A 12,886-nucleotide genomic window follows, 5' to 3' on the forward strand; every position below is an offset into this window, starting at 1 on the left:
GATCGCGGGGTTCCCGGGGGTAATGAAGAGGAGGCGGACCCGAAGTGCCTGGGGGAGGGGGCTTTGCCACGCCAGAGCTGGGAGGGGATGAGCTTTTAGGGAGCCAAAGATACTTGAAATATGGAGGGAAAGTATCGAGAACTGCTAAATCTAAGAGAAATGGGGGAGGGGTGGCGAAGTTGGAGCGAATACAGTCATCTCCTCTACAAGTTTAACCAGCTAAAGTCAAGAGTTCTACCAACTCGGGAAATGGGTGAGATCTGATCCATTTCAGAGAAGCTATGGAGTTGTGAATAGTTCATTTCAAGACGGCTATTCTCAATCCTTCGCCCCCCATCCCCACCCGCCACCCCCCACCAACCAACTATAGTGTTGCTCGTGGTCCCGCGGTAGGACTCAAACTCGGCAGCAAAAAAGTTTGGTGCGATGAGCGGGACTTACCAGGACGGTTGCAGGGAGCGGGGAAGGGGCTCGGGAGGCTCGGAGGGTGGGCTGGGGAGGTGGGGGGAGGGGGCCGGCGCCGCTCCCGCCGTCTACAAGGCTGGAGGTCGGTCCGGCAGCTGGACGCTGCAGCCGCAGCTCCGCCCGGACGGGAGCTCCGCCCGGCCCCGCGCTGGGGCTGGGGCCGCCCCCTCCGGGGTGAGCCCGCCAGGACCGCCGCCACTGAGGGAGGGGGCGGAGTCTGAGGCAGGAGAGGGAGGGACTCGGAGCCCGGCGCTGAGCGATTAACTCCTCGAGTGAGCGGGTCAGAAGGGAGGACGTTCTTGGATCTCATCATTCTCGCTATTGCTCTGACCCCTTGAGCTGGTGTATCGGCCTGGGGTGGAGTCATGCTGCAAATAAGGCCGGATGGACAGGCATCTGCCTGCATAAAGAAGTTCCTACTTGGAATGAGACTCTTCTCCCTGGGGGAAAGCCTGGGCTGCTAGAATCCAAAGTGTACCTAAGCCCCAACTCTACCCGTGGTCCCTCACCCCCTACCCCAAATAGACCATCACCAGAGACCGCACGCCTTTGGTGTAGCTGAAGGTGGACGGAGGAGAGGTTTTCTTACCTCCAAGAGTCATCTTTCTGCCCCTCTCTGAACTGCCTACTCTTCTTCCAAAGCCTTTGACCTTCCAGAAACCCCATTCTCAACCAAGCTAATCACTCACATGCAGGTACCATGAAAGCACCAATTTTAGTTTACCCAAACTACATACTGGAAAAACTCATAGCATTTTATAGTTAGTTGGCTGGGACTTAAGCAATAATGTCATTTGTTCAACAAACATTTGAATGCTGTTCAGAGATTGTTAGGTGCTGAGGACATAAAAAGCCTTGCAGGAGCTCTCAGTCTAGCAGTGGCAGCAAGACAGTTAAACCTATAATTGGCATAAGAATAATTAATATAGGGCGCCTGGGTGGCTCAGTTGGTTAAGCGACTGCCTTCGGCTCAGGTCATGATCCTGGAGTCTCAGGATCGAGTCCCGCATCGGGCTCCCTGCTGGGCAGGGAGTCTGCTTCTCCCTCAGACCCTCCTCCCTCTCATGCTGTCTCTCATTCTCTCTCTCTCAAATAAATAAATAAAATCTTTAAAAAAAAAAAAAAAAAGAATAATTAATATATAGTATGAATAACCCTCTCATTTAGCTTAAACCTTCAGTATAATCCTTCCCAAGAGACCCCATCCAAGCCACAAGAATGAAGGTACCAGCCTGGCATTATCCCAACATACCTGCTGACTTGGACCATGCCCAACTACTTTGTGGATTGTGTCCCTGGGGAAGATGTGCACCTCTCCTGACACTCAGGTTCTTTCCCTGATGCTTTCCTGCCAGCAATGGTGGGACCTCAAGCTAAACTCAAGCTCAAGTATTTGGTTCTAAATCCCAACTGCCCCCACCAACGCTTGAGTCTTCATCAGGCCCCGAGCTCATTTTTTTGTTCTGTTCAGCCCTCTGGGTCAAAAGTTACTATGGATTAGTTTGTATCTTCTAGAATTTTCAGTGATTTGGATGGAAGGAGGATAGAGAGGATTTAAAAAAAAAAGAAGAAGGGGGGATACTCTGGGAGTGATAGACATGTTCATTATCTTGTGTGATGGTTTTATGGGTATATACATATGTCAAAACTTATCAAAGTACATGCAGTTTATTGAATGTCAATTATTATAACTCATTAAAGCTGTAAAAATGAAAAGAAGAAAAGAAAGTCAACCTCACCTTGAATCCTAGTGGTTTCATAAAGGAGGGATCTCCTTTAATAGTTAATTTGAGGTTGTAAGTTCCAGCATCCCTACAGGATAACTGAAAAGTAGGAGGCAGGGTGCCTGAATTTGATCCTGTATCCCAGCTCAGCAAGGACAAGAATCTTTTCTGTGATGCTCACTCTCTATCCCCAGTGCCTGGCCCATAGTAGACTCGTTCAATATCAGTTTAATGAATTAATATTATCAGACGAAGGAGGGAAACTACAAATCAAGACCAAGTTCTGATTGAAGGCATTCAAAGACATAGTCTGACCCCATCGTGGTGACCAAGCTTCACTTACTCTCACCCATATACTCCTACATCTGAAGCCTGAAGAACAAGGGGGAAGAGAAACATGAGTAGGGAATCCCTACCTAAGTCCCATTAGACGGACAGCCTAGGAGGAATAGGGAGAAGAGTAGGACTAGAGTTACTTTAGGAAATAAAGATTTATGAAATCGAGGAAAATTTCAGGGCTTGGGGTTGTTGGGGTAAGCGTTTATGGGGTTGTATAGAGGGAGACTGTTTGGAAAGACCAGGGGCTGGGTAACGTTCCATCCTGTGTTAGCATTCACATCACTGAGCATTCCCGTAGCTCAGCCATCCTGGGATCAGCTTCCACTACCAGAGCTGCCTCCTGACGCACACTTGAACTTAGCCAAACAATCTCCCCCTGTGTGGACCCCTCTCTCTCAGCAGTTTTTTCATTCTTCCCACCCCACACTCCATAAATAATAAGGATTGCAACAGTCCTTTTATATTCTTTGGTAACTCGAAGAACAAGAAGGAAAAGAGAGGTTCTGTTCCCCTTCATGGAAATGACTTGGATCTTTCTGATGCCCTTCCTCTGGCAGCTGTACCCTCTCTTTCGCCATCAACCCCTCCGGTCTCCATTCTTCCTGCCTTAAAGCAGTTTTAGGCCTGTCCACACAAATCCCAAAGCTGACCCTCGTCTTCTCTAGGACGTGATCTACACAGCTGCTCTCTTCTGGGCCAAACCCCCCTGCAGCCCTGGGGTGGCCCCCTGTCTTCTGCGGCAGCCCCTCCCCACTCTCCTCTCTACCCAGTCTGGCTCTTTACCGCCAAACCGTGGCCGACCCAGCAAAACCCAGCAGGGGGCGGGCTGGGAGAAGGAACCAGGAGGGATCCAAACTGCAGTTCCAGATTGGGGAGGAATTCGCTTCCGCTCTCTCACCTAGCAGTCTGGCTGGTAGAGGGACAGGAAGGGGAGGAGACCCATGGGAAGTGGCCAAGAGAGATACATTTTTTTCAGTCTAACAGAACTGGAGAGAGGAAGCCGTCTGAGTATCCTTTCCTCCCTTTCCCAGGAATCCGACTTTTCACCCCACTTTGTACCTGGGCAAAGAACACGGACCATGTGAGCCCTTGTGCCTCAGCTCTAGATGCATGGTTTGACATACGATCAAATATTTTAGATTGTACAGCTTGAAGGAAATCCAGGCCTCTCAATTTCTCTTCCTTAAAAAAGATTGTGGACGCAGGAATCGCAAGATAGAGAAAAAAGATTAGAGACAGATTTGAGAAAGAGACAGAGTGTCAATCTCCATTTTCATAGAGAGCTGTTTTTCAAACGTGGGTCTTGGCCCATTAGTGGGTGTATTGTGAGCGATATTTTTTCAGTGGAGTAAAACAGCAGAGAATATCATCGAATGAAAATAGTAAGGGTAAATATCATTTCAGGTATATGCACTATGATATAAAGTGTATTTCTTACTGTGGATCATAAAGTTTGAAAGCTGCTGACTTTTGGGGCCATTTGTGATCAAAAAGGAATGAGAATGAAAAAGATTCTTTCCCTCCCTCCCCTTTAAGCAGAGAAAACCATGACACCCAACACCACACTGTCTCCTGCTTTATTTTCCATAGAGCTGGCCTCCATGTGCACCTCCTCTGGTCTCATCAGTGCTGATTCCAGGCTTCAGGTTCTCAGGTCTGGGGTCCATAATGTCAGGTGAAACCCCACGCCCCCATCCCCACCACCTGCCCCCCCCCAGCCCCGCCCTCCTCCACAGCCTGGTGGAGCCTCTGGCAACCAGGGACGCTCTTACTCCCTGAAAGAAGAAATTTAAGGGTGAAATGCACACACTTCCATCTCCTCGGCGTCCTCCCGCCCATGCCAAGCCACGAAAGGGGATGTCATCCAGCTGGACAGAAAAAGACAGCCACGTGCACAGGGGCAGCAAGAAGAGCCGGGAGTGACTATCCTCTGAATGAATGGTAGGAGAATGAAGGAGAGAGTCTGGGCTTCATAGAGTCCCACCCTGGCAAACAACTTCTTACCACTCTGCCACCATGGCTGCCTCTAGCCTGGGCCTTAGGAGAGCCGCTCAGCAAGTCTTTTCAGTCCCCATCATCCCACGTCAGCCCCCTTCAGTCTGCCTGCTCCCTGATTCCTGCCTCCACCCAGGGAATCCCCAGACTGTGTCTTCTCAACCGACCTCCCTTCAAATGCTTCACGCCCCACAGGGCTCTCCAGGGTCAGCCCCCACCGCATGGGGCAAAAGGAGGCTCCAAGTCCCGTCCCTAAGCCTATTTTCCCAACACCTTTCTCCGGGCTCCTTCCCTCATCACCCTGACCCACAACTCACCACAGAGAACTCGCACGTCCCTCAGGGCACCAGCCGCCTCACTCCGCCTGGATGCTGAGGATGCGCAGCAAGATATTGTACACATCTTGTTCCATGTAGCCCTGTAAGTGGGAGGAAGGAAAGAAAGGGAGATGAAGAACAGGAAATGAGTAGAGAAGGCAAGGGAACCTTCTGTGGTTTAGTGGAATGCTATTTCCTCTGTGCCCTGGTTTATGGTGTATGACTTCTCTACGGCTGTCTCCTAGTCTTTACAAGGAAGATAATGATGTCTACTTGCCGGGACTGCTGTGAGGGTTAAAAAAACAATGAATATGAAGCAGAGCACCTGATAGACAACAAGTGTTTGATTCTTTGTAGTTATCATTCTTCCTAATAAAGGAGCAAGCCACCCATCTCTTCTTCCTTGGTGAGGGATAATTTGGCTCAGGATGAAACAGTAAAGGCATAAGGGACAGGAAAAGGCCTTCCAGTGGACCAGGGAATTGACAAGGAGGGGCAAACACCTCTCCCCCCTCACATTCATTGATCTATTGAATGAGATCCAGAGACCTGGCATTGGAACATCTAAAGTTCAGGTTTCCATGAAATGACAGGTATATTCAGGTAAGAGGAGGGATCCCAAACGCAACATCCCCCGCCCAGTGCACTGTCTCTACCTCCTTCCGTGCTCACCTGAGCAGCATTCAGCAGATGGTTCCTATAGGTGGAGATGATCTCTTCGTGGTTCTTCTGGGAATCCTGGGAGCAAGCATCAATGAGAGATCATGTACCCACCCTAACACACCTACCCTGACACCCCCACCCCACCCCCCGCAGCATGAGGAACAATAGAATGAAGTGGTCAGCTGTTGGTGGGGATGCAAACTGGTGCAGACACTCTGGAAAACAGTATGGAGGTTCCTGGAAAAGTTCAAACAGAACCACCCTAGGACACAGCAATCGCACTACTAGGTATTTATCCAAAGGATACAAACATAGTGATTCAAAGAGCCACCTGCACCCCAATGTTTATAGCAGCAATGTCCACAATAGCCAAACTATGGAAAGAGCCCAGATGTCCATCCATCTACAGATGAATGGATAAAGATGTGGTATATATATGTATAACAGAATATTACTCTGCCATCAAAAAGAATGAAATACTGCCATTTGTGACAATGTGGATGGAACTAGAGGGTATTATATTAATCAAAATAAGTCAGTCAGAGGAAGATAAATACCATATGATTTCACTCATATGTGGAATTTAAGAAACAAAACAGATGAACATAGGGGAAGGGAAGGAAAAATAAGATAAATACAGAGAGGGAGGCAAAACATAAGAGACCCTTAACTATAGGAAACAAACTGAGGGTTGCTGGAGGGGAGGGGGGTGGGGGGATGGGGTAACTGGGTGATGGGCATTAAGGAGGGCACTTGATGGAATGAGCACTGGGTGTTCTATGCAACTGATGAATCACTAAATTCTACTCCTGAAACTAATAATACACGATATGTTAACTAAATTGAATTTAAATAAAAATTAAAAAAAAAAAAAAGAAAAATGAAGTGGTCAGCTATGCCATGTGGGCTCCCTTGGCCCACCTCTGGCCCAGCCTGGACCACTGCCTGGCCAGGCCTCTACAATTCCCAGAATCTTTCCCACACATACATCACTTCCATTGGCCACCCTCTTCTCTAGCCGTGTCTATTTCCCCGAGGGCCAGAACGTACCTGCAGCTGCAGGGCAAGGCGAGCATTTTCTCCCCGAACTGCTAAGACCTCCGCTGAAAGTTGCTCCAGCTTCTTCAACAATTCCTTGATCTGACACCACAAGGAAAGAAAGGGAACCGATGAGGCCCAAGGCTTTTCCCACCCCAATACCACCCAGGGTCAAGGTCAGCTTCCTTTTAGTGGGTAATATATATGCCATACATATATACATATATGTAATATATGCGAGATATTTTTACACACATTGTCTCAATTAATACTCAAGACAGCTCTTCTTCTGTTCTGAGAAGAACGATACTTCACTGAGGGAAGTATTAGTATCCACATTTTGTAGATAAGGAGACTGAGTTAAGTAACGTCAAAATCATGCAGCTAATAAGTAATGAAATAATGATCTGAACCAAGGTCTTTTTGAATTCATGGTCCATGCTCTTAAGTCTGTACTGGATCCTGACCTACTTGTGGCTCTGCTGACTGCTGAGAAATAGAGATGGGTTTTGTTTTTGTGGTTTGTGAGGCTGAGGCACAAACCTGATTAATGATAACCAGCAGTAATAGGAATGGGGGCAGTTGGAATTATAAAACTAGCTAACTTTTATTTATTGAGTGCTTACCATTTACCAAAAATCAATTTGAGTATTTTAAATATAATGTCTTATTAACGTAATCTTCCTGACCAACCTATCATTATCCCCATATTATAGATGAGAAAACTGAGGCTTAGATGAGACTTGGAGGCTTTAGAGAACTCACCCAAGATCAAGCAGTAAGTTTTGAAACTGAATTTCAAATCCAAACAATGTCAGACTACACTATTTTCTTTTGCCCATTTGTCTACCTCATCTTTTCCTTCAACACCAACACAAAATTCCTCCTTTCTTTAATTAGCCCCATCCCACACTGATTGCTATTCTGTATAACATTCCTGCTATTTGCCTGCCCTCTATATTATGCAAAACATATACTCCCTATATTTTTAAATCATTCCACATTTGACCATGTGCACAACTTTTAATAAGACATCTGATTTCATTCGTTTTATAGGTGGTTCTAAAATTGCTAAATTCATTCGTAAATGGACTTCTGGAGCAATCATTGGGAAGCTCAGGTTTCTAACACAGTGGTTTTCAAACGTTTTTATTTGCTTTGGGGTTCTCTTTGCCAATGGGAATCTTCTGTAGGACTCGCTCTGATTGGAGTGGGAGGGGAGAAGGGGAGCTACAGGCTAGTCTACTTTTCTAACCCCATCAGCCCCCCCCCCCCCGCCCAGTTACCTCCCCAGAACCCTAGCAAAACCCCAGCAACCGACCACATTATCAGGCCTCTTCCTGGGCTAATCTACTTTGTAAGTGAACGTGCTAATAAACCATAGTACTCCAGGGCAGTAGCTAGCTCGCTCGGACCGCACTGCTTCTGAACCCTGAATCCCAAATCGTAATACTTAAGCCCCCTTCTCCCTTCTGTTTACTCCTTAGCCTCACCTCCGATCTCAACCCCAAATCCCTGAGACCGGGGAGTGGTGATGGTCCTTGCACACAGTGGTCCTCGCCAATGACTGCTGCTCTGTTAAAGGTATTAAGCTGACTAAACGAACATCGATGCAGGTGAGCAACGCCCTAAACGCCCGGACACTTTCCCCGCTGGCTGCCTGGCCGGCTCACCTTGGCCTCCTTGTCCCGGCAAGCCGCGATGAGGTGGTCCACCTTGTCTTTGAACTGCTCGGCGGTCTTCTCAAACTGCTGGGAGCGCGCGCGCATCTCGGCGGCCTGGCGCTCCTGCTCGGCCGCGCGCGCCGCCAGGTCCTCGCTGCGGCGGCGCTCCTCAGCCACCGCCTCGCGCAGCTCCCGCATCTCCCGGCGCGCCGCGTTGTACTTCTCCAGCAGAGCCTTCAGCTCCTGGCCCCAAGCCTGGGCCTGGGCCACCAGCGAGGCCCGAGTTTTCTCGTGCTGCCGCAGGCCGGCCGCCTCCCGGGCGCGCAGCTCGGCCACTTCCTCGGTGGCCTGGTAGAGCAGCTGCTTCAGCTTCGCGATCTCCTGGCTCTTCCCGCTCATCGTGGCCTGGACGGCCCGCAGCTCTTCCTCCAGCTTCCCCAGGTCTTGCTCCAGAGCGGCCACCTGGAGGGGTGCTGGGGCCTCCGACAAGGTGCCCGGCTGCCCGCGTGGGGCGGGGGGCCCCCGCAGCTGCTGGTTCTCCTCCTCCAGGCGAGCCAGCGCCTTCCCGGCCTCGCGGTGCCGCTCCACCAGGGCGCCGATGCCGGCCTGCAGCTCCTCCAGGCGCTCCGCCGCCGCGCGCCCCGCGCCCGCCTTGCCCACCAGGTCTGGCGGCAGGGAGTCCCACAGCCCTTGGAGGCCACTGCTCTGGGAGGCCAGGCGCTTCCGCAGCTTCTCGGTGGCCTCCTTCTCCATGGCCAGTTCATCCGTCAGCAGCCCCACACTCCGCCGCAGCTGCTGCAGCTGGACCTGCGCCTCTGGCTTGGGAACGAAATCCCGCTGCAGCCGCTGGCTCAGGGACTGCAGCTCCCCCTGCAACCGCTGCCTCTCCTGCCCCAGCTCCCCCAGCTCCTCCAGCAAGTCATCGTTGCTCCGTCTCAGGGCTGCGACCTCCCTCTCCAGCTGTCCCTTTGCCAGACCTCCTCCGGGCATCCGTTCCCCTCCAGGGGCCCCCAGAGGCTCTCCGCGGGCCCCAGGAGCCCTCTTCTCCCTCCCTTCATTCTCTTTGGGGATGGTCGCTGGGCCTGCCTTTGGGGCTCCCTGTCTGGGCTCCTGGGCAGGGGCCTGTAATCCTGCCTTTGCCCGATCCAGCCTCACCAGCACCTGCTCCAGCCTGGCCTCCATCTTCTCCCAGGCAGCTGCTGCCGCCTCAGCCCGCGGCGTCCCCAGAGCCCCCTCCAGGACGGGTCTGGACAGAGCCCCCCAGGCAGCATCCTTTTCTCGCCACACGGCAGCCAGCTCCTCACTCAGTTGTAGCAGGAGCCGGGTCATGGCTGCCCCGGGCTCGGCCACTGTGCCTGTTGGGTCCGCCCCTGGCGCCTGGGGCCTCTCTTTCAGACCGGCTGGTGGCTTGTCGGTATGCTCAGGCCCTGGGGCCTGTCCCCCGTTGCTGCTCAGCTGCTGTCCTGTGGCTCTCACAGCGGTCTCCCACCTTGGGCTCTGGGGCGCCTCTTGGTCTTCTGGCTGGAACCTTCCGCGGCTTTCACGCTGAGTCGCCCCTGAGGCTGAATCCCCAGCCTTCTTAGACGCTGATACCAGCCTGGCTGCCCACTGCTGCTTCCTTAGGTCTTGAATGCGCTCGGCCAGCAGGCCCAAGGGACAGCCCTGTTCCATGCCGTCTCCCCTGGGCCGGGCCCTGGAGCCCTGCCCTCCCAGAGCTCCAGGCTCTTGAGATAGGAGGAGCCCCAGCTCCCGCGCTTGCTCTCGAATCTGGTTCTCCAGGCCCAGGTAGGCTGCAGCTTGAGCCTTCGCCTCTTCAGTCTTTCGCACTAGCTCTTGCTCCAACTGAGAAACCTTCCTCTGCTCCTCTTCATACCTCCATTTCCACTCATCTGAGCATGGGTCTTCCTCTTCCTCTTCGTCCTGCTCCTCCCGGGGCTCGGCTCTCCCCGGGCTCTTAGGTGGAGAACCCTCCTGAGGCTCACATGGAGAGGCCTACGTAGAAAAAGGAACAGTGAACAAAAGACAGGCAGCTAGCCTAGCCCCAGGGAGGCCTTTCTTCTTTCAGACTATCTCGATGCCCCCAAGGATCACTACCTGGGGGAGACCCTAGTGGGACAGCCTGGGGTGGGGCAGAAGCAAAAGGCACACAGGGGCTTACCTGGGAGGCAGGATCTGGATGTTGAACAAGCCCCTGACCTATATGAAAAAAACATGGGGAAAATGAGAGTGGAGACAGGCCCTTTTGAGCCCACACTTTATCTTCAGACTTTTTCTGAGAGGAACAGTCCCCCAGTGTGATGAATCTTCCCACACATGTCTTTGTGGCGCCGGGAGCCACCCCTGATGAATGGGTCCCCAAGTATCTAGCATCCTTGGTTCCCTTATCCCAGAGATGGGCCAGCTCATTCATGTTGTTTGCTCACTCATTTGTTGGACTCTGTGCCAGGCATTGATGGGCACCAGGACCTCAGTGGTGAGCAAAACAGCAGTGGCCTGTCATCTGAGGGGTTTCCAGTCTAGTAGGGGAGATGGAGAGTGACCAGCAAACCACACAAATAGAAATACAATTACAGCTCGCAAATGCTAGCTAGCAGTAGTACAAGCTACAGTGGCCTTCAGGGGGAGACAAGGCTGCTTTAAGGCATTTTGTGACCAGGCTTTTGGGAATTGGGGGCCATTTCACAGTAGCAGCAATAAATAAGTTAAACTCTCGGGGCACCTGGGTGGCTCAGTCGTTAAGCATCTGCCTTCGGTTCAGGTCATGATCCCAGGGTCCTGGGATGGGGCCCCGCATCGGGCTCCCTACTCTGCGGGAAGCCTGCTTCTCCCTCTCCCACTCCCTCTGCTTGTGTTCCCTCTCTCGCTGTGTCTCTCTCTATCAAATAAATAAAATCTTTAAAAGATAAAATAAATAAAAAATAAATAAGTTAAACTCTCAACTAAAGTGACAATTATTCGTCAGAGGGATTATTTTTATGGGAATAAAAGGCATTCTAAGAAGCTTCTTGGATCCTAAGGCTATCAAGGAGAATTTTGAAGTCACAGAAGGGACTGGGCTTTACCTCCCTGCTGCCCCCGCCGGTTCAGAGCCTGCCGCAGTAGCCGGCACAGCGCCCCGTCTTGGGTGCAGAGAGCATAATGCAGAGCGTCGTGCCCCATGATGTCCGCTGCCCCTGCATCCGCTCCGTGGCTCAGGAGCAGTTCAGTCACCTCCGCGCTGCCTTTCTCACAGGCCAGGATCAGAGCCGATCTGTGGGTTGGGACAAATCTGGGCATAGGCTTTCCCCCCAGAAATCCAGCAGTCCTGCTTCCAGAAATCCCACTCACAGAGCCAGATCTCACTCCATGTGGCAAGGAGAACCACAGACCCACGCCAGCCAATGGCAGAGCATTAGACCAGACGAGAACTTTTCAAATGCCCCGCCTTGGAGCTGCAACATCAGAAAGCCGGGGGCCAAGTAGAAGGGCTCTCTTTTCATCTTTTATATATTGAGGTTCTGCATAAATTCTTAATTGGAAAAAGGATTCCATTGCTTAGAACATAGTTTGAAAACCAGTAAACTGAACTAATGGATCCAGAAGTATTGATTCTACTTCCAGAGTCATCTATGCCGGGAAGATGGTGGTGGTAGCAGCCGAATAGGAAAGTCTAAGGAAAACTTTCTCAACTCCCTGAGAGGAAAAGTGCAAAGTAGCAGGCAGCTCTTCCAAACAACTGCTCGGAAGGAAGGAGGTTCCCAAGAAAACAAAACCAATCTTTCTTCCGCAACACACACACACACACACACACACACACGTGCGCGCCCATACGCACGCACACACTTGCCCAGTGGCTCATTTCTAGAATGGTCAGTGTCTGGCTGTGGGCTGGGGAGATGGGAAGGCTCACTTGTCGTCCTTGTCCGTGACATTAACTCGGGCACCTCTCTGCAGTAGCTGTGAGCAGATAGCTGCGTGACCACCCAGCGAAGCGATCATCAGGGGTGTCCTTCCGTCCTGCACGGAGTGTGGGAAGGGAGTTCATGAGGAGCCAGGGGGAGCCAGGGGTTGACAATTCTACCAACTGCCCTCTTCCAACACCTCTCCAGAAAAAAAGCCCAGATGCAGGGGCTAAATGCTGTTTTCTGAAAGGTTCGAAGCTCTCCAGAAGATAAGGCCTAACCTCTCTGTGAGGAAAAGGAGGAGGAGCAGGGGGGAGAAGGAAGAGGGGCTGTGCACAAGCCCTCGTCCCAGAGCTTAGCCAGGCAAGCTCAGAGAGAGCAACAGCCTCCCCGTGCGGGGCCCCGCCCAGCTGACACTCACGTTATCTTGGACGTCCAGGAAGGCTTCATGGTCACACAGCAGGAGCACACTTGAAGCACAGCCAGAGGAGGCTGGGAGGGTCGAGGGGTGATAGGGTGAAGCAGAAGCAGGAAGGACACCTAGTCAGACTATGACGCAGCATTCCCTCCAACCATTTCAGCAGTCAGCCCTGGCCTGCCCTGCTCTCCAAACGTCGTCCTCCCCTCCCTTTCCGCCCTGTGGTTCCTGCAGCCCTGTGTCCCAGTGGTCCCCTGGCACACACCTGCCCAGTGCAACGGACTACGATTTTCTGCATCCACAGCATCTTCATTGGCACCATGCTGCAAACAGCCACAAAGGGAAGCAGCATGGGGCATGGCGGTACCGTCCTTATCCCATC

General features: G+C 51.8%; 1 protein-coding gene across 3 annotated transcripts in view; it reads right to left on the minus strand.

Annotated features, from left to right (window-relative positions):
• Nucleotides 1-3,981: 3,981 nt before the first annotated feature.
• ANKRD35 (ankyrin repeat domain 35) overlaps nt 3,982-12,886 on the minus strand; it is a 16,667-nt gene continuing 7,762 nt past the window's right edge. For 2 of the 3 annotated variants that reach the window (XM_021688140.2, XM_021688138.2), the window contains exons 5-14: nt 12,770-12,827; nt 12,508-12,578; nt 12,095-12,201; nt 11,268-11,455; nt 10,364-10,401; nt 8,215-10,197; nt 6,554-6,643; nt 5,513-5,578; nt 4,841-4,941; nt 3,982-4,303 (exon numbers count right to left, since the gene is read on the minus strand). In XM_021688140.2, the coding sequence (XP_021543815.1) occupies nt 4,879-4,941; nt 5,513-5,578; nt 6,554-6,643; nt 8,215-10,197; nt 10,364-10,401; nt 11,268-11,455; nt 12,095-12,201; nt 12,508-12,578; nt 12,770-12,827 (2,664 nt within the window). In that variant the 3' untranslated portion in view covers nt 3,982-4,303; nt 4,841-4,878. Of the gene's footprint in view, nt 4,304-4,333; nt 4,397-4,840; nt 4,942-5,512; nt 5,579-6,553; nt 6,644-8,214; nt 10,198-10,363; nt 10,402-11,267; nt 11,456-12,094; nt 12,202-12,507; nt 12,579-12,769; nt 12,828-12,886 lie in introns of those variants that run through there. The other variant, XM_021688139.1, reaches the window with a different exon arrangement.

Source organism: Neomonachus schauinslandi, chromosome 4 (assembly GCF_002201575.2).
Source record: "Neomonachus schauinslandi chromosome 4, ASM220157v2, whole genome shotgun sequence".
In the NCBI taxonomy this organism is placed as follows: domain Eukaryota; kingdom Metazoa; phylum Chordata; class Mammalia; order Carnivora; family Phocidae; genus Neomonachus; species Neomonachus schauinslandi.